Genomic DNA, 22,051 nt, shown 5'->3' on the forward strand with positions numbered 1-22,051 from the left:
TGATGCAGGAGTGTTAGTTTTTGAACTCTGAATGGCCGACACACTGCAGCATTGTACCGGCCGCAAGGGAGTCCTGGGAAATTGGTGCTTGGACTGTAAACCTGGGGTGTAGACTCCGAGTATATGGAACTGTCAGTTTTTGGGATTTGACCAGGTCATTACTTCTGTAGCTGGGGCTGAATGTTCCTCCTCCCTCAATGAATCAGAAGTCTCGGGTTGCTGGACATTGGTTGTGGGGGAATCCCTGATGTGGGGACGATGTGTGAGGATTCTGGGGTCGGTAAGTGACACGTTCAGCTGTGTGACCCGATCACAGATTGTGACCCTGGTGAAATGGATCTGGGGATCAAGCTGCTCGGGCTCATGAGGTGTTGAGAGAGTGTTTCTGGTCTGGTCTCAGTTGTTTCTTTCTGGGGTTCCTTTGGAGGCAGTCACTGCTAATCTGAGTTCCTATACCATCCCTCACAGGGAAAGGAGGCCATTAAATGTTTGCAGCAGTAGAATTGGACCCAGCGGTTCAGTGTTCAAAGTGTATTTGGAAATTTCCCCTCACTGTCATCTGTCTGTTAGTCAATGGTCATGGACCTGAGTTCAACGGAGTTACGAGGGACAGTGGGGGTGGGGTGATGCTTGTTTAAGGAAACCTACAGAATGCTGAAACGCCTGGATACAGTGGACATGGAGATGATGTTTCCATTAGACGGTGAGTCTGGGATCTGAGAACACAGTCCCAGAATAAAGATGCTTCCCTTTAAAATTGAGATGAGGAGAATATCAAGTAAAGGGTGACTGATCTGTGGAAGTTGTTGCCACAGACGGTGGATGAAGCTGTTGTTGGGGTATATTTATGGCAAAGGTTAATATATTTGTGTTTGTTCCTTGTATCTTCAGGGTTACAGGAGGAAGGCAGGATTTTGGTGTTGGAATGAAATCAGCCATGGTTGAATGATGAGGCAGACCAGATGGATCAAATCACATAATTCTGTTCCTGACTAAATGATGGCTCCTTCTTATCCCATATTGTTTTGTGACGTGTGAGGAACAATTACAGATTTGTTCACTCAGATCATTATATTTGTCTTCAATGTTTAAATTTCAGTGAGTTTTATTTTTCGGAACATTGAGCAGTAATGTTTTGTTCTCCTTTGTGTTGTTAACATGCTTTATTATTTTTCATGTTAAAGCTAGATCTGCAGTGAGAGATTTATTGGAAGAAAAGCCCACAACTGGAAGCAAACCACAACTGAAGACGAGGGAACAGCAACAAGTGAACCAGCCCGAGGACTGAGAGCACCGACTGGAGAGAACCCATCTGACTCAGGGTTTCCATTGATTCAGTCAGGAGAAAGTTTGGTGAGTCTCATTTACTCAAACACTGGTCCTTTAGATATTATATACCTGTACAAAGAAAGGTAGGAAATGGTTGGGGTGATACTGAATGTGCCCAGAGGTACCAGTTATGCCTCTATCAGACCCAGTTATGATCAGTCCAGGTCTGGTGATGTGCTGTCAGTATCCAAGCTCTTTAAAGTCACTCACATTCCCTCAGTGTTTGCTCATTTCAAGGTCTTGCATCTTGTGAAGTAGCTTTTGGACACTTCTGAGTGGGGAGACTGAAACAAAGTGGAGAGTTTACACTTAATATCTTTCAAAAAGTAATTCTTTAAACTTACCTGCTGCAAACTTGCTTGGCCTTTTCTCCCTGGGGTGATGGAGAATGAGAGGTGACCTGATAGAAGTGTATAAAATGATGAGGGGTTCTGATCATGTGGACAGCCAGAGGCTTTCTTCCCAGGGCTGACATGAGGGGGCATAGTCTTAAGATGCTTGGCAGAAGGTAGGGGGGGGGGATGTCAGGGGAGTTTTTCCACACAGAGTGGTGGGTCTGGAAGGCATTGCTGGCAACGGTGGTGGAGCAGGATACAATAGGGTATTTTAAGAGACTCTTAGACAGGTACATTGAGCTCAGAAAAATAGTGTTATGCAGTTGGGTAATTCTAGACAGTTTCTAGAGCAGGTTACAAGGTTGGCAGAACATTGTGGGCCGAAGGGCCTGTATGTACAGTAGACTTCTATAGAACTGTACACAATACTCCAAATTTGGCCTTACCAATGCCTTGTACAATTTTAACATTACATCCCAACTCCTATACTTAATGCTCTGATTTGTAAAGGCCAGCATACCAAAAGCTTTCTTCATCACCCTATCCACATGAGGTTCCACCTTTAGGGATCTATGCACCATTATTCCTAGATTACTCTGTTCTACTACATTCTTCAATGCCCTACCATTTACCATGTATGTCCTATTTAGATTATTCCTCCCAAAGTGTAGCACCTCACACTTATCAGCATTAAACTCCATCTGCCATCGTTCAGCCCACTCTTCTAACTGGCCTAAGTCACTCTGCAAGCTTTGAAAACCTACTTCAGTATCCAAAACACCACCAACCATAGTATCATCTGCATACTAACTAATCCAATTTACCATCCCATCATCCAGATCATTAATGTATATGACAAACAACATTGGACCCAATACAGATTCCTACGGCACAACACTAGTCACTGGCCTTCAACCTGACAAACTGTTATCCACCACTACACTCTAGCATCTCCCATCTAGCCACTGTTGAATCCATTTTACTACTTCAATATTAATACCTAACGATTGAACCTTCCTAACCAACCTTCCGTATGGAACCTTGTCAAACCCTTGTCAAACAAGTTTCAACCTCTAGAACATCTGGACAGCGAAGATGCATACATCAGGATGCTGTTCAGTGCAGCTCAGCATTCAATAAGTCATCCTGGAATCAGTAAGTTGCAAGAACCTGGTGTCAGTACATCCTTCTGCAATTGGATCCTCGATTTCTTCAGTTGCAGACGCCAGTCAGTACAGATTTGCAAACAAATTGCCAGATTAGCCATCAGTACGTGTATACCGTAGGGTTTATGTTTATTCCCTCTGATTTTTTTTGTGCTTCTGACTTTGAGGCTATGCACAGCTCCAATGTCACATTTAATTTTGCTGAAAACATCACTGCCATTGGATGAATCAAAGGTGGTCACAAATCAGCATAGAGGAGGGAGACTGAAAATCTGTCGGAGTAGTGCCAACTACTCACTCAATGTCAGCGAGACCATGGAGCTGATTATTGACTTCAGGAAGATGAACCCATGGATCCCAGAACCAGTCCTCATTGGAGGATCACAGGTGCAGAGGGTCATCACATGCTGTTACCATTTCAGAGGATTTTTCCCAGGTCCAGTATGTGAGTGCAATTATGAAGAAATCATGATAGCGCTTCTACTTCCTTAGAATTTTGCGAAGAATCGGCATCTAAAACTTCAACAAACTTCTTCAGAGGTTTTCTGAAGAGCGGATTCATTGGTAGCATTAGGATATGAAAATCCAAATGACTTTGAATGTAAAATCACACAAAAGGATAGGAGACACGGATAATTCCCTCAGGGTAATGCTGTTCAAACCATTGAGCTCATCTACACGGAGTGCTGTCACAGGTGTTAGGAGAGACGCAGGCTTGTACTGTGAGTGTTGAAGCCACACACACACACACACACACACACACACACACACACATATAAATAACATTGTTAACTTTTGTTTATCTTGTTTAAGTTGCTATATTATAAGTGGATATTAACTAAGATAATGGTTTTAACATTAAAACCCGACTCAGTGTATATGCGGCTAATTCCCTCATGGTAATGCCGTTCACACCGTTGAGCACATCTACACGGAGCGGTGTCACAGGTGTTAGGAGAGTCGCAGGCTTGTATGGTGAGTGTTGAAGCCACACACACACACACACACACATAAATAACATTGTTAACTTTTGTTTATCTTGTTTAAGTTGCTATATTATAAGTAGATACTAACTAAGGTAATGGTGTTAACATTAAAACCTGACTCAGTGTATAATCTATTGATGCTGGTACGTTACGAAATAGTAACAAAATTGGGGGCTTGTCCGCGACGTGAAAAAATTTGGAACTTATTGATTTGTTGATGGGCTGCTTCCGTTTGGATCGACTTGTGTGGTGAAACCAGCAGCAATGAATATTGGGGAATTTCGTTGTGTCGTTGAGGTAGATAGTCGGATTTATTTATTACGCAATCTGAACTGCACTTGCTCTATAAATACAACACAACATTGTTTTAGTTTTTCCTGACGCAGCACCTTGATATACCTATGTATTGAATTGCCTGCACCGAATGGCACGCAAGAAAAGCATTTCACTGTGTCTAGATTGACGTCGCAGTAGAAGGTTATCAGTTCTGGAATGAAACTGATAATGAAACTGATCAATTTGTCAAATGGATATTGAAGGGCAGACAAAGATCAATATTAAGGTTTGGGCTGATTACCATATATGGATGAGTAGGGCTGATATATTCACAATGAGTGTCGGGGGTCTCGAGAGAGTTGATGTAGAGGAAGACAAGGTGATGGAATTTCAAACGCCAGTGAATGTATACAAGCAGTTTGATAACGTGGTGTTTAATACGTTCTGAATACCTCCCTTCACTGACGGGAAAGGTCATGATGCAATTATATATAGCATTGGCCTGATTAGAGTATCTTGCTGGTCCTGCTTCCCATAAGAAATGTATGTAATCTCAGTGGAGCCTATACCCAGGGGTTTTCACCAGTCTGTTGCCGAACTTGCGGCTTTTCAGGTTATCTGCGGATAATCTGCCATAGCCTCCTTCAAGTGGAGGAGTGGGAGTTATTTCATTCAAACGTTATTAGGGACATACATGTTTTGGGTAGTGGGAACCTATTCTCCATATCATATGCATCTGTAGCGAAGTGCAAAGGCAAAGTTTGAGTGGAAATTCAGTTTTAGTGTAAGTTAGTGTAAGGTGGTGACTTTCCTCATTTCAGTTTGAAGTAACGGATCTCTGTCAAACTGTAAATCTGCGGCCGTGCCAGATATTGTGAAATCGTATGAACAGATGTCACAAGATTGACAATAAGAAACGGTTTTGGACGTGGAAATGCCTCTTTTCTCAGTTTCACTGAAGAATGGGAAGGGAGGGGGGTGAACATCAGAGGAAGACGATGGGAAGGTGAGAGACGGAAATGGGAGTCGGGCTGGTAAAGGAAAATGGTGGAGGGGTATAATTATCGGAAGTTCTAGAAGGCTCTCTCACTATATCTTCAAACCTGCCCTTCCCTCTGGTGACTCTTCTCCTTCCCTTTCATCCAAGGCCTTCTGTCAGAATCCTATCAGATTCTCCCTTCTCCAGTCCTTTAGCCAACCGACCTCCAGCTCCTTGCTTCACTACCCCCCCCCCCCTCCACCCCCGAAACATCGCCTATACTCAGGCAGTAGTGATAGGAGACTCTATAGTCAGGGGGTCAAACAGGTAATTCTGTGGACACAGGAAAGAAACTCGGATGGTAGTTTGCCTCCCAGGTGCCGGGGTCTGGGATGTTTCAGATCGCGTCCAAGATATCCTGCAGTGGGAGGGAGAACAGCCAGAGGTCATGGTACATATTGGCACCAATGACATAGGTGGGAAAAGGAAAGATGTCCTGAGAAAAGACTATAGGGAGTTTGGAAGCATATTGAGAAGAAGGACCCCAAAAGGTAGCAATCTCGGTATTACTGCCTGTGCTACGCGACATTGAGAATATGAATAGAATGAGGTGAAGGATAAATGAGGCCCTGAAGCAGGAGGCAGGGATTCAGATTTCTGGATCATTCGGACCTCTTTTGGGGCAGGTGTGACCTGTAGAAAAAGGATGGGCGGCACTTGAATCCCAGGGGGACCAATATCCTGGCGGGGAGGTTTGCAAAGGCTGATGGGGAGAGTGTAAACTAGAATTGCTGGGGGTGGGAACGGAACTGAAGAGACTGGGGAAGAGGAGGTTGGCTCACAAATAGACAAAACTTGTAGATAGTGCGAGAGGCAGCTGATAGAGAAGTGAGGTGCTCAGACGGACGCTTTGAGATGTGTCCATTTAACTGCAAGGAGTGTTGTGAACAAAGCGGATGAGCTTAGAGCGTGCATCAGTACTTGGAGATATGATGTGATGGCCATTACAGAGACTTGGTTGGCTCAGACACAGGAACGGTTACTTCAAGTGCCGGGTCTTAGATATTTCAGAAAGGACAAGGAGGGAGGCAAAACAGGTGGGGACATGGCACTGTTGCTCAGAGATAGTGTCATGGCTGCAGAAAAAGTGGAGGCCATGGAGGTGGTGTCTACAGAGTCTCTGCGGATGGAAGTTAGGAACAGCAAGGGGACAATAACTTTACTGGGTGTTTTTATAGTCCGCCCAATAGTAACAGGTATATGGAGGAGCAGATAGGGAAACAGATCTTGGAAAGGTGTAATGATAACAGAAATACGAGGAAATCCGCAAATGCTGGAAATTTAAGCAGGAGAAGGGGGTCATCGTTGGGGGTGGGAGCAGCCTCCAACGACTCCACACAAGCTTCGATTGTGACTCTCGTCTCCCCTTCCACCACCAGCACTCTACAATCCACTGCCCCTCAGATCCCACCGTTAACCGCTGGAAACTCGGAGCCTCCATCTTTCTCTCAGCCCAACCCTCCCCTCTCCAATGACTCAATCAGCCTCCCTCCCCCTCCCTCCTCTGATCCCGGCTCTCATCCGTGCCGGGTCTTTGCCATCCCCTCTGACATTCCACTCTTTGAGGCAGAACGAGCCGTCCTCAGTAAGGGCCTCGCCTTTGTCCCCCTTCGCCCACACCTCAGCGAGTTCCGCCTACGCCATGACGCTGAACTCTTCTTCCGCCGGCTCTGTCTCCGAGCTCACATTTTGGCAAGGTCTCTCCCATCCCCACCGATGACCCTTTCTCCCGTCTTCAACCCCCCTCCTCTTCATAGACACCCCACTCTGGTCTTCTGCCTGATCTGGATCTCTTTATTGCTAACTGGCGACGGAACGTCAACCGTCTCGACTTCACCACTTCACACCTTGTTCCAATTTCAACCTCACTCATTCCGAACAAACTGCTCTCCACTCCCTCCTCACCAATCCCAACCTCACTATAAAACCCGCTGACAAGGGGGGCACTGTTGTAGTCTGGCGTACTGACCTCTACCTGGCCGAGGCACAGCGGCAACTCGCTGATACGTCCTCTTATTTACCCCTCGATCATGACCCCACTAAGGAGCACCAGGCCACTGTCTCCCACACCATTACCAACCTTATCAGCTCTAGGGATCTCCCATCTACTGCCACCAACGTTATACGCCCCGCACTTCCCGTTTCTACCTCCTACCCAAGATCCACAAACCTGTCTATCCAGGTAGTCTCAGTGTCTTAGCTTGCTCCTACCCCACCGAACTCATTTCTGCATACCTTGACACTGTCCTATCCCCCCTTGTTCAATCCCTTCCCACCTATGGTCGTGACACTTCTCATGCTTTGTATTTTTTCAATGATTTTAAGTTCCCTCGCCCCCACTGCCTTATTTCCACCATGGGCGTCCAGTCCCTATATACCTCCATCCCTCACCCGGACAGTCTCGAAGCTCTTCGCTTCTTTTTGGATTCCAGACCTAACCAATTCCCCTCTACCACCACTCTCCTCTGCCCAGCGGAATTAGTCCTAACTCTCAATCATTTATCCTTTGGCTCCTCCCACTTCATCCAAACCAAGGGTGTAGCCAGGGCACCCGTATGGGTCCCAGTTATGCCAGCCTTTTTGTTGGCTTTGTGGAACAGTCCATGTTCCAAGTCTATACGGTTATCCGTCCCCCTCTTTTCCTTCGCTACATCGACGACTGCATTGGCTCTGCCTCCTGCACGCATGCTGAGCTCGTTGACTTCATTAACATTGCCTCCAACTTTCACCCTGCCCTCAAATTTACCTGGTCCATTTCCGACTCCTCACTCCCCTTTCATTATCTTTCTGTCTCCATCTCTGGAGACGGCTTATCTACTGATATCTACTATAAGCCTACAGACTCTCAGAGCTACCTGGACTATTCTTCTTCCCACCTTGTCTCTTGCAAAAATGCTATCCCCTTCTCGCAATTCCTCTGTTTCCGCCGCATCTGCTCTCAGGATGAGGCTTTTCATTCCAGGACGAAGGAGACGTCTTCCGTTTATAAGCAAAGGGGATTCCCTTCTTCCACCATCAACTCTGCTCTCAAACGCATCTCTCCCATTTCCCGCACATCTGCCCCCACCCCATCCACCCGCCACTCCACTCGGGATAGGAATCCCCTTCTCCTCACCTACGACCCCACCAGCCTCCAGGTCCAACATAATTTTCCATAACTTCCGCCACCTCCAGCAGGATCCCACTACCAAGCACCTGTTTCCCTAGACCCCTCTTTCTGCTTTCTGCAGGGATCGCTCCCTATGCGACTCCCTTGTCCACTCGTCCCCACCATCTCTTCCCACCGATCTCCCTCCTGGCACTTATCCTTGTAAGCGGAACAAGTGCTAAACCTGCCCTTACACCCTCCCTCACCACCATTCAGGGCCCCAGACAGTCATTCCAGGTGAGGCGACACTTCACCTGTGAGTCGGCTGGTGTGGTATATTGCGTCCGGTGCTCCCGGTGTGGCCTTTTAGATATTGGTGAGAACCGCCGCAGACTGGTCGACTGTTTCGCTGAACACCTACGCTCAGTCCGCCAGAAAAAGCAGGACCTCCCAGTGTCCACACATTTTAATTCCACGTCCCATTCCCAGTCTGATATGTCTATCCATGGGCCCCTCTACTGTCAAAATGAATCCAAACTCAGTTTGGAGGAACAACACCTTATATACCGGCTGGGTAGCCTCCAACCTGATGGCATGAGCATTGACTTCTCTAACTTCCGTTAATGCCCCCCCCCCTCCCCTTCTTACCCCATCCCTGACATATTCAGTTGTTTGCCTGTTCTCCATCTCCCTCTGGTGTTCCCCCTGCTCCTTTCTTTCTCCCTCGGCCTCCCAAAACCATGATCCTTTCCATTCTCCAGCTCGGTATCACTTTCAACATTCACCTTTCCAGATCTTAGTTTCATCCCAACCCCTCCGGTCTTCTCCTATCATTTCGCTGTTCCCCCTCCCCTCACTACTTTTAAATCTTCTACTATCTTTCCTTTCACTTAGTCCTGACGAAGGGTCTCGGCCCAGAACGTCGACAATGCTTTTCCTTATAGATGTTGCCTGGCCTGCTGTGTTCCTGCATTTTGGGTGTGCTGTTTGAATTTCCAGCATCTGCAAATTTCCTCGTGTTTCCACAACATAAAAGACAGGACACCAACAGGATCCGGGACAGCTTCTTCCAGCAGGCTATGAGAATGATTAATTCATGCTGACAAAATCGTATTTTATGTTCTATTGTTGAACATACTATTTATTATAAATTACTATAAATTGCACATGCATATTTAGACGGAAACTTAAAGATTTTTACTCATGTATATGAAGGATGTAAGTGTACCTATCTTGGTCAACCATTTTCCAGCCTGTATTCCACCATATCAAAGATATATACACCATCTCGGTTAACATCTGTCCAGCCTGTATCCCATCAACGATTATATATCAACAATCTCTCTTCTACCGTTGTCTTATTTTTGCCTCACAGAGTTGATACTGAAATCGGTGTTTGTACCTGGAACTACCAGAGGGTTTATTGAATACAGCACGTAGTAAGTTAAAGACAGCCATTGCGATTTCATCTTCAAAGTTAAAATGTCTGCTGTATCAATCTTTGTCGGAAGGAGGGTTGAAAGCAGAGAATACAGATTGATAATGGGGTGGGATGGATGTTGTGAGCATTGACTGAATTATCCCTGTATTGAATTGAAGAGAAAACTAATGAACATTGGTATTACATTTGTGCTAATTTGTTCTGACCGTCACAAATATCGTGTAATCAGTTAATAGTTGTGCATCATTTAAAGTAAAAAGAGAAAATGGTGGAAACATTCAACAGATCGGGCAGCGTCTTGGACAGTCCCGGTTCAGATACTGGGTCTTCCACAGTTTCTCTTTCCACTGATCCAATCTGATGTACCGAGCCTGCTGTTACCCCGCGCCCAGGTTTTCTAGCCCGATCTCTGGCTCAGTCAGAGGATCATCAGGTTCCCGTCCTGACACAGGTTGATGTCGGAGTGTTGCTGTTTGAACTCTGAATGGCCGAGACACTGCAGCACATTACTGGCGACAAGGACTCCTGGGCGAGTTGCTGAGTGAGCTGTTACCTGGGAAACACTGGGCCTATATAGCTGTCAGTATCTCTGACCCAGTCAGGTTCCCGTTCTGCCACAGGTTGATGTCGGAGTGTTGCTGTTTGAACTCTGAATGGCCGAGACACTGCAGCACATTACTGGCGACAAGGACTCCTGGGCGAGATGCGGATTGAGCTGTTACCTGGGAAACACTCGTCATTTAGACCTATCAGTATCTGGGATTTGGCCCAGTCAGAGGTTCATCAGGTTCCCGTTCTGCCACAGGTTGATGTCGGAGTGTTGCTGTTTGAACTCTGAATGGCCGGGACACTGCAGCACATTACTGGCGACAAGGACTCCTGGGCGAGTTGCGGATTGAGCTGTTACCTGGGAAACACTGGGCATTTAGACCTATCAGTATCTGGGATTTGGCCCAGGTCAGTACTTCCACAGATGGGGGCTGGATGTTCCTCCTTTCAGAGTGTATCAAAAGCCTCGGGGTGCTGGGCATTGGCTATGGGGAAATTTCTGATTACACCACGCAGTGTGAGATGCGGGGACGATGTGTGAGGATTCGGGGGTCGGTGAGTGGCAGATTCAGCTGTGTGACCCTGTGAGGTTAGGTCCTGAGATATCACAGTTTTAGATCCAAGTACAATGGCCCCGGGGTTCAAGCTGCCCGGGTTTATGAGGTGTTGAGCCAGTATTTCTGTTCTGGGCTCAGATGTTTGTTTCGGGAGTTTCTTTGGAAGAAATGACTGCCATACCGAGGAGAGGATGAGTTAGCACCCCGTCCCTCACAGTGAGAGGCTGTGAGTAAATGGGCTGTACCGTGTTTGCAACAGTAGAAATAGACCCGTGAGTTTGGTGTTCGCCCCTCATTGCCTCCTGTCTGTCAATCGTTGGAAATGAAGCAGATGTGTTCAGTACAACTGTGGCTCTCGTGGTTCACAAGAGTAATCGCAGGAACGAGAGGGTTTCTGTACGGGGGGGGGGAGTGATTGACAAGTCTGTGGCCTGAGGTGGGAGATGAGTTAGATCAAAGAGTTGATCTGAACGTGCATGTAACGAGAGCTGAATAACTCGTCTCCTACCTTTGGCCATGAACCTATCAATCACTCTTACTGTCGGCCAACTCTGGAGGTCCAAGATGTCGAATTCTGCAAAGAAGGGATGCGTTTGCTCCACGACCGCTGGACTAAGCGTGTAAATGTAGGAGGGGACTATGTTGAAAAATAAATGTGCTGGGTTTTCAAAAATTGACTCCATCTACCTTGGGTCACGAACGTATCAATCACCGCTCGTATGGCAAGCATTTGATGACTCTGGGCCTGTACTCTATTGAGTTCAGAAGTATAGAGGGGGACGGAGTCTTATTTAAACCCACAGAATGCTGAACAGCCTGGAGACAGTGGACAGGTGGAGGATGTTTCCATCAGACGGAGAGTCTGGGGTCTGAGAGGACAGCCTCGGAATAAACAAGCTTCCCTTCAAAACTGAGAGAAACTTCTTCAGCCAAAGAGTAATCGATCTGTGGAGTTTGTTGCAACAGATGGTGAATGGGGCTGTCACTGGGTATATTCACGGCAGAGGTTAATATATTATTTATCGCTAACTATTGTCATGTTTTGTTAGCCAGAACTATCAGAGTATTATTGTAAACAGCACGTTAAAAGCCGACTTTACAATTTTAGATTCTTCGATTCAAAATGGCTGCAGTGTTAAACTTTATCATAATTAAACTCACGATGCTGAGTTTGTTATTTCCCTTTTCGGTTATTTTTGGTGAGCCACTTCCTCTGTTTCCAGGGTAACGGCCCACTAGAGCTGCAAGAAGAGTGGCACATTTTTTTATCGCTCTGTGGTCACCGCCTCTCAGTGCAGAGACAGTGGCCTCAGGAGCAAATGCAACAGTATGATAGTGGGAGGAAAGGATACTGTGAGCATTGACTGTATGGGATGAACTGAGAACACAGAAGCAGAGAAACATAGAGAACCCACAGCATAATACACTGGCCCTTCGCCCAACAGTGCTCTCCCAAACATGAACCTACTTTAGAAATTTCCTAGGGTTACCCATCAGCCCTCTTCTTTTTATCTCCATGTACGTATCCAAAAGTCTCTTAAAAGGCCCTGTTGTATCCGCCTCCACCACCGTCACCGGCAGCCCATTCCACGCACTCACCACTCTGAGTTAAAAACTTACCCCTGACATTGCCTCTGTACCTTCTCCCAAGCATCTTAAAACTGTGCCCTCTCATGTAAACCATTTCAGCCCTGAGAAAAAGCCTCTGACTATCCACACGATCTATGCCAGTCATCATTCTATTAGGTCTCCAAGAAGAAAAGGCCGAGTTCACTCACCCTATTCCCATAAGGCATGCTCCACAATCCAGAGAAATCCTTGTAAATATCCTCTGCACCCTTTCTATGGCTTCCACATCCTTCCCGTAGTGAGGCGACCAGAACTGCACTCCAAGCACAGAACTCCAAGTGGGGTCTGACCAGAGTCCTATATAACAGTAAGATTACCTCTTGGCACTTGAACTCAATCACAAGGTTGATGAAGGCCAATGCACCGTATGCCTTCTGAACCACACAGTCAGGCTGCGCAGCATTTTTGAGTGTCCTATGGACTCAGACCCCAAGATCCCTCTGATTCTCCTCACTGCTAAGAGTCTTACCATTCATACTATATTCTGCCATCATATTTACCTTCTAAAGTGAACCACCTCACACTTATCTGGGTCGAACTCCCATCTTCCACTTCTCAGCCCAGTTTCGCTTCCAATCGGGGTCTCGCTATAACCTCGACAGCCCTCCAAACGATCCATAATACCCCTAACCTTTGTGTCATCAGTAAATGTACTAACCTATCCCTCCACTTCCTCATCCAGGTCCTTTATAAAACTTACGAAGAGAAGTGGTGCCAGAACGTATCCCTGAGGAACAGCACTAGTCAGCGACGTCCATCTACAAACAATTTTGCGTTCTGTGAGCAAGACATTTCTGAATCCACAAAGCAATGTCCGCTTGGATCCCATGCCTCCTTAATTTTTCAATAAGCCTTGCATGGGTTCCTCATCAAGTGCCTTGCTGAAATCCGTATACACTACATCTACTGCTCTACCTCTGTAAATGTGTTTAGTCACATCCTCAGAAAATTCAATCAGGCCGGTAAGGCACAACCTGCCTTTGACAAAGCCAAGCTGTCTATTCGTAATAATTCCTTGCCTCTCCAAATGTTCATAAATTCATGAAAAAGAGCATGTGAAGTTGAATTCCTTATTTCCTATTTTCAGTTAGTTCTGCTGAGCCAGTTCCTCCATCACCAGGGTGACAGCCCACCAAAGCTATGGAGTGTTGAACATATTTATCGCTCTCTGGTCACCGCCCGTCACTGACCTCAGGAACCGGTGTGGGTGCCCGGATGCCTTGAGCATTCACTGTATGGAATATATAACGTTTCTGTTGCAGTAAATGGATAACTAATGAATGTAGGGATTGCATTCATGCAAATCTGTTTAGGATGTCACAAACAGGGTTCAACAGGGATCACTCTCTCCACAATTCCCTTGTTCATTCATCTCCCCTCACTAATCTTCTTCCAGATACTTATCCCTGCATAAGCCTAAGTGCTACAACTGCCGTACCCCTCCTCCCTCACCTCCATTCAGAGACACAAAGCAGTCCTTCCGGGTGAGGCAACACTTCATCTCGAATCTATTGCTGGGGACATTTATTGTGTCCCGTGCTCCTGATGCGGCCTCCTTTACATTGGTGAGACCCACCATCAATTGGGAGACCGTTTCGTCGAACATCTCTGTATGATCTGCCACAAGGGGGACTTTGAGTGGCCGGACATTTTAATTCTGATTCCCATTCCGACGTTTCGATCAACGGCCTCCTCTTGTGTCAAGATGAAACCGCCCTTAGGGTGGAGGAGCAACACCTTAGTGATCGTCTTCACATAAAACAAACACAAAGGCCGGCAGATGTGTGGAGACGGAAGGGATCGAGGGAATGTGGATCGGACAGAAACATGTGGCTGAGATGGGAGAGCAGCCGCCATCTTGTTGTAGGTTTGAGGGGCTGAATGGCCTCTTCCTGCTGTTTTTCACTTGGTGTTTCAGTGTTCCTGTCCAGTGACGCTCCGGAAGAATGTGAATAGAAAAAAGTGTTTATAAACATAGAACTGATTTCAAATAGCCTGCACAATTCCTTTTCAGGTGGGAATTGTAACGGCCCACTATAGCTGCAAGAAGAGTTGCACATTTTTTATCGCTCTGTGGTCACCGCCTCTCAGCGTAGAGTCAGTGGCCTCGGGAGCAAATGTAACAGAATGATAGTGGGAGGAAGGGATGCTGTGAGTATTGGCTGTGTGGGATGTACTACACCAGGGTAGGAATGAATTCAGAACTAACATATTAGTTGGGGTGTGATGTTATTTACAGTTTAGGGAGGCAATCAGTTTACTATCTGTGCATTAAAATGAAGAGGGAGAAAATACCCCAGTTGCAGGAAATTTAAAGTGAAGCGCAGAAAATACTGGAAACGCTCAGCAGATCGGCCACATCTTGGACAGTCTCAGTTCTGGAACTGGGTCTTCCACCATTTCTCCTTTCAGAGATGTAGTCTGATGTACTGAGTTCCCATCATTTTCTACTTTATAACTTTACATTTTGTTCCTGCTACAAGATCCCACACAGCGATGACACAGAGATCAAATGTGCTCGGTTTATCTGCTGGGTTCCGGCTGAAGTGTATCCGCATCCTCTATACAGACCGGGGAACCAGCCTGAGCCCCAGCCCCGGCAGAGGGTCATTAGGTTCCAATTTCATCGTACTTTGTCAATCGGAAATGGCAGGAACACCACGGTAAATCACCGGCACCAAAGCATCTTTGTATGGGTGATGATATTGAGCCGGTGACTCTGAGGATATGGAACTGGCAGTATACGGTCTTCAGTCCAGGTTGGTAATTCTGCAGCTGGGATCGGAATTTTCTGAGTCTGTAGTGAAGCTGAAATCCCGGGCGGTTGGACGTTGGTTATGGGGAAGTCAGCATCTACACTGCCCAATAGGAGATCATATCTGGCAAGTATTTTGGAGGTTATTTAAGAGTTAACTAGGGAATTGGGTGAAGTTGGTCAGTGATGTTGCATCTGAACTTTGGTAAAGTCTGTAACAAGATCCCACATGTCAGCTGATCGGGAAGGTTCGGTCACGTGGGAGTCACGGGGAGCTGGCGAGGTGGATTCTCACCGGGCTCGATGACAAGAAGCAGAGGGAGATGATTGAAGATGAATTTAGCGAATGGAGGCCTGTGACAAGTGGGGCGTGCGTGTCAGTGTCGAGACCTCGTTAATGTGTTATTCGTGCCATTGATTTGTATATGAATATATATATATGGCACGATATCAAGTTTGATACTAAATTCGGGAGTCTAGTTGATATTGCAACAGGTTACAATAAATTTCAAAGATTGAGACTAAGAGGTCAGTTATTTAAAACAGAGTTGAGGAAGAGCTTCTTCTCCCAGAGAGTTGTGGAGGTGTGGAATGCACTGCCTCGGAAGACGGTGGAGGCCAATTCTCTGGATGCTTTCAAGAAGGAGCTAGATAGATATCTGATGGATAGGGATATGGGGACAAGGCAGGGACTGGGTATTGATAGTGACTGATCAGCCATGATCTCAGAATGGCGGTGCAGACTCGAGGGGCCGAATGGTCTACTTCTGAACCTATTGTCTATTGTCTATTGTCTATTATCTTGGTTAGTTATGGAGATGGTCTGAGAAATGGCGAATGGTTTTCAACTCGAACAAGAGAGGGTTGGAGCATTTGGACAGTCAGTCCAGGGTGGGGCTGGTATAGTGAATGGGAGGGCACGGAGTTTTGTGGAACAGATTGAGTAACAAAAAAAAATCATTAATATGCAACACAGACTACAGTGCAGATAGAGAACAATACCTGACTCCTACACAGAACTCAGCTCTGATACAGGGTCCTCCACCTGAAATAATTCCATCATTTTTGTTTTATTATGTTAAAGATGTTTTGTCAACTTGCTGTTTTGTATGTATGGCGTGTCTACATTGTGTTTAACAAAGGTGCGATGTTACAAGCTGCTAATAGCCGGGTAAATACTCAAGTACACGTACAAACAGGCCGGATGAACTCAGCGGGTCGGGTAGCGTCCGTTGAAAGGAACAGTCAACGTTTCGGGCCGAGAGCCCTCGTCAGGACAGGGACAGGGGCACCATAAAGAAGGTGGGGGGAGGGTGAGAAGGAGAAGGCTGATAGGTGCCAGGTGAAAAACCAATCAGAGGAAAGATCAAGGGGTGGGGGAGGGGAAGCAGGGAGCGGATAGGCAGGAAAGGTGAAGAAGGAATGTAAGGGGAAAGCACTATGGGTAGTAAAAGGCAGGATCATGAGAGAGGTATATGAGGTGTATGGGATCCTGTTGAAGGTGGCGGAAGTCGCGGAGGATAATATGCTGGATCCGGAGGCTGACGGGGTGGTAGGTGAGGACAAGGGAAACACGGTCCCTGTTGTGGCGACGAGAAGATGGGGTGAGGGCCGAAGTGCGGGAAATGGAGGACATGCGTGTGAGGGAATCACCCCACCACTAAGGACATTTTTCCCTCTCTACCCTTCTCTGCTTTTCCCAGGGATCATTCCCTCCGTGACTGCCTTGTCCATACGTCCCTCCCCACAGATCTCTCACCGGGTACTAATCCCTGCAAGCGTAAGTGCTACACCTGTCCCTACACCTCCTCTCTTACCACCATTCTGGGCCCCAAGCAGTCCTTTCAGGTGAGGCAACACTTCACATGTGTGTCTGTTGGGGTAATCTATTGCGGCCTCCTCTACATCAGCGAGACCCGACGCAGATTGGGGGACCGCTTCGTCAAGCACCTCAGCTCGTTCCGCCACAACAGACAGGATCTCCCGGTTGCCACCCACTTCTTCACATTCCCATTCGGATATGTCCATACATGGCCTCCTCTACTGCCATGATGAGGCCAAACTCGGGTTGGAGGAGCAACACCTCAGCCCCTTGGTATGAACATCGGATTCACCTCTCTCATGATTCTGCCTCCTTCTACTACCTATAGCAGTAGTAAAGGGTACCCACACCATTTACATTCCTTCTTCACATCCTGCCTATCCCCTCCCCAGGCCCTTGATCTTTCCTCTGATTGTTTTTTCACTTGCACCTTCAAACTCACCCCCAGCTTCATTATAGGACCCCTGCCCCCTCCTTCCTCAGTCCTGACGAAGGGTCTCGGGCCGAAACGTTGACTGCTCATTTCAACGGATGCTGCCTGACCTGCTGAGTACATCCAGCCTGTTCATACGTGTTGATTTGACCACAGCATCTGCAGCGTATTTGTCTTTAAATACTCAATAACATGTTGACCAGAGTTTAGGAGATAATAATGATCTTAAAATACTTCCGGAGAAAATGTAGTGGTTCTGGACAAGATGTCACAATGTTATGTGTGACATTGCATTGTTCAGGATGTCAGAGTGATTCTATATAGACTCAAATCATATATTGCCATTGGTGTCAATGCCAGACGATGTTAACCTGAAAGAAGACGGTGAGAATCAGGTGTGACTGAGAAACCTGTATAATCCAGTGACGAGAGGAATAGAAGTCTCATCGTCAGCAGAATTGTTTCAGCCCACACTGCTGGAACACTTGTCCATTACTCACCACAGCGCCACCAGTGGCAGGAGGACCAAAGCAGTGGGAGCTGTCTGCTCAACCTGGCTTGCCATTCCGGAGACTCATCACTCCCGGTCCAGGACACAAGATTGGTTCCTAAAAGGGAATTGCCTGCAATGCAGAGAGTAGATACCCTGGAGAATCCTGGCCCAGTGTACAATGCATGGAGAGATCGGAAATGGACATTGTGTGACTGTGGGTGGATGGGTGCAGGTGGATCCGGCCATGACAAAGCTTCAGTGGATCGGCCCAAGATGTTTGGAAGTGTTTGTCTCCGTTTAGAAACAAAACAGTATTCTCCTTTAATTAATGTCTGTCCCTCCTGTTGTTTTGTTTTGTTATAGAACAGTAAAAACTGATCACACCTCTCACCAAAATGGGTCAAGGTTCGAGCAGTGGAAGAGCTCCAGTGACGTCAGCATCGGGAAAGGACACGGGTATGTTGGCGAATTATTTTAAATTTATAAACACACTGCTGATTTTATGTCTGGGTTTAATTCAACATTGGCAATTCACAAAATATTCGTGAAAACTGAGCAGAGAGATGAGAGAGAGCGTTAACATCTCTGGGGAAACACAATCACACGTGGAAGGAGTACATTTACCGTCTGCTCCTGCTCCTCCGACAGATTGTGATGCACACTAAAATGGCGAGTTACTCCAGAAGACAAGACATTCTCCGAAAGATGACAGTTTTGGGCAACACAAAGATACAAAATATTGGCTGAACTCAGCAGGTCAGGCAGCATCCATGGAGAAGAATAAACGTATGATATTTTGGATCAGGACCACGGAGAACAGAAAGTAATGTAACAATATCTAGAATTTATGTTGCCTCATTTCCAGCCCGATGAAGGGCCTTGGCCTGAAACGTTGATTGTTTATTCTCCTCCAGAGACGCTGCCTGACCTGCTGAGTACCTCCAGCATCTTGTGAGATATTCCAGAGATTTGCATCGGAAGGGGATTACCAGGCAGGCAGACAGTAGCGCAGAGCAAAGCGCAGGTGATGGGCAGTACCAGGAGAGTGTTGTTGATGGTTACTATATTCCCAGGAATTGGCAGAGTCTTTTGCAAGCAGAGAGGTATATTCCCGGGGACTAGAAAGAGCAGCCTTCAACAGACGGTTGAGCTTTACCGACTAAGGTAACAATTCCCTGAATCACCCACCCCACCCCACAGTCTACAGAGGAGTTACACTCTTCCCATTGGTGCAATGCGATGTCAGTCACTAGTTACACCCAATAACAGAGATGGACCATCCAAGAAGGCATTACCCTCGTTGAGGGCATCTCATACTCCCGCCACGAACAAATTTGTCAAAGCGGAACAAATCCCAAAGTAAATGCCCCATTTTTGAATTATTTCAATATCCCTCCGAGGGAAGCTGGGGTTTTTTAAGAAGCTTCGGTCAGTGTCTGATGTATCGTTGAGAGGTATGAGGAGACCACTCGGCCCACTGGATTGCTGCCATCTCCCTGGGGAGGGAGGGAACCCAGCAGGAAGAGGAGGGAGGGTGAATTAACTGAGAGGATAAATATGGTGTTAGGGGTTGAGTAGGATGGAGTCTGAGAGGTTGTTTGCCCCGGTGGGGGCTCAAGGAGCAGGATGCGGGACGGAGCCCATTGACAGTGGGAAAAAGAAATGAGGGGCTCGTCTATGGAAAAGTCTGAGCCCACAGTGGTGGCGAGCAGAGATATTCACCTCTTCGGTGGGCAAACAGTGGGCGACTGTATGCTCATATTGTTAGTCATATTGTTGTCATATACAGAATTGTATAATTGCTGTTCTGTGTGTTATCTGAATGTACTTGCCTGTGATGCTGCCACAAGTCAGTGTCTCTCTGTACCTGTACCTTCCCGTACTTGTGCACTTGGCAATAAATTCAACAGGACCTGAGAAATCTCAGTGAGATTTGATTAGTGATGATCATCTTGGCAGCTCGGTTGGTAAAATGTAAAGAAGATATAACATAGAAATCTAAAGCACGTTACAGGCCATTCATCCCGCAATACTGTGTCAATCGTGTAACCTACTCTAGAGATTGACTACAATTTCCTTACAGCATAGACCTTTATTTTTATAAGCATCGTGTACCTGTCTAAGAGTCTTTTATAAGACCGAATCTGATCCACCACTACCACCGTCACTGCCAGTGCATTCCACACACCCATCCCTCTCAGTGTGAAAAACTTACCCCTGACATCCCCCTGGTACCTACTTCCAAGCAGCTTAATATTATGCTCCCTCTTGTTAGCCATTTCAACCCTGGAGGAAAAAGTCTCTGGCTATCGACACAAGCAAAACCTCTCATCTTAAACACCTCTGTCAGGTCACCTCTCATCCTCCATCGCTTCAAGGAGAAAAGGCCAAGTTTCCTCAACTTATTCTCATCAGGCCTGCTCCCCAATCCAGGCAACATCCTTGTCAATCTCCTTTGCACTGTCTCGATAGCATCCATATTGTTTCCTGTAGTGAGGTGACCAGAATTAAACACAGTACTCCCAAGCAGAGTCTGATCAAGTTCTTAGAACAGATCCCAGTGGAGCGCTGTTAGTCACAATCATCCGTGGAGAATACGAACCATCTACAACCAACCTTCACCTTCTGTGGGCAAGCCAATTCCGGATTCACAAAGCAATGTCTCCTTGGATCCCGTACCTCGTTATTTTCTGAATGAGCTTTCCCTGGGGAACCGTAGCTAACCTCTTACTGCAATCCATATACAGTACTTCCACTGCTCTACCTTCATCAATGTGTTTTGTTACATCCTCAAAGAATTCAATCAGGTTCATAAGCGTGACCTGCCCTTGCCCCTTGCAAAGCCATGCTGACTATCCCTAATCAGACCATGTCTCTCCAAATGTTCATAAACCCTGCCTCTCAGGATCTTCTCCAGAACTTGTCCACAACTGAAGTAAGACTAACTGGTCTGTAATTTCCTGAATTATCTCTACGCCATTTCTTGAACAAGAGAGCATCATTTGCAACCTTCCAATCCTCCGGTACTTCTCCCCACCTAATTGCTGATGCAACGATTATCATCAGAGACTTAGCAATCTCCTCCCTCGATTCCTACAGTAGCATGGAGTATATCTCGTTCAGTCCCGGTGACTTATCTAACTGAATACGTCGCAAAAGATCCAGCACTTGCTCTTTCTTGAAGTCCATACACTCATGTGTTTCAGTCTGCGGTACGTCATCCCCACAATTGCCAAGGTCCTTTTCACTGGTGAAAACTGAAGCAAAATACTCAGTATCTCAGAATATTTCAATGATCGGCAGGTTGAGAAACATTTTTTGAGAACGTAGCGGTGAAATTTAACCAAGCTAATTTGCCATTGCTGGCGACCCCCCGTGGATTTATTGTACTTGCATGATGCTCCCTCAACTCCAATAATGATTGTTACAAAAGTCGGTGATATGTATTCCATCCTTTATTAGCAATCAGTAAACATACAATCTTGAAGTGATGAAACTGATCTGTACCCAAACATAAATTCATCGTATTTGAGTTAATAATAACAAAATATATGACATCGGTCAGTCCCCAGCTGTATACTGCATGGAAAAAGCAAACTATGTAACTGATTCCCTTTGCATTTATCACACTCCCACTGATCCGACTTGTTACCATAAAAAAAGCATCATAAATACACAACGCAGAATACAATGCTGATAGAGAACAGATACATGGCTCCTGCACACAGGCTCAGCTCTGATACAGGGTCCTCCACATGAAATATTAACATACTCTCGTCTTGTTGAATAATTCCATCATTCTGTTTTAATTATATTGACATTTTTTTCCAAACTGACTGTTTTGGATATATGGCGTGTCAACATTGTGTTTAACAAGGTGTCATATAACTAACTATCTGATAATAGCCAGGTGATATGCTCAAAGAAATCTTAACCAAGTTTTGGTGCTATTAATAGTTTTAAAGTCCTGCCGGAAAAATTATAGTGGTTCAGGACAAGATGTCATGGTGCTATGTGTGAGATTGCATTGTTCAGGTTGTCAGAGTGTTTCTGTATAGACACAAATCATATATTGCCATTGGTGACAATGCCAGGCGATGTTAACCTGAAAGGAGACGGTGGGAATCAGTTGTGACTGAGAAATCTGTATAAT

General features: G+C 46.2%; 1 protein-coding gene across 4 annotated transcripts in view; it reads left to right on the forward strand.

Moving 5' to 3' along the window:
• Positions 1 to 22,051, forward strand: part of LOC132386862 (NACHT, LRR and PYD domains-containing protein 3-like) — a 79,873-nt gene that overhangs the window by 1,435 nt on the left and 56,387 nt on the right. The window contains exons 2-3 of one of the 4 annotated variants that reach the window (XR_009509689.1): positions 1,185 to 1,353; positions 13,078 to 13,421. Coding sequence is in view for 2 of the 4 variants with exons in the window: in XM_059959206.1 (XP_059815189.1) it covers positions 18,294 to 18,354 (61 nt within the window). In the remaining 2 variants the exon portion in view is untranslated. Of the gene's footprint in view, positions 1 to 1,184; positions 1,354 to 13,077; positions 13,422 to 18,261; positions 18,355 to 22,051 lie in introns of those variants that run through there. The other 3 variants (XM_059959206.1, XM_059959207.1, XR_009509690.1) reach the window with 3 other exon arrangements.

Source organism: Hypanus sabinus, unplaced genomic scaffold (genome assembly GCF_030144855.1).
Source record: "Hypanus sabinus isolate sHypSab1 unplaced genomic scaffold, sHypSab1.hap1 scaffold_135, whole genome shotgun sequence".
Classification (NCBI taxonomy): Eukaryota; Metazoa; Chordata; class Chondrichthyes; order Myliobatiformes; family Dasyatidae; genus Hypanus; species Hypanus sabinus.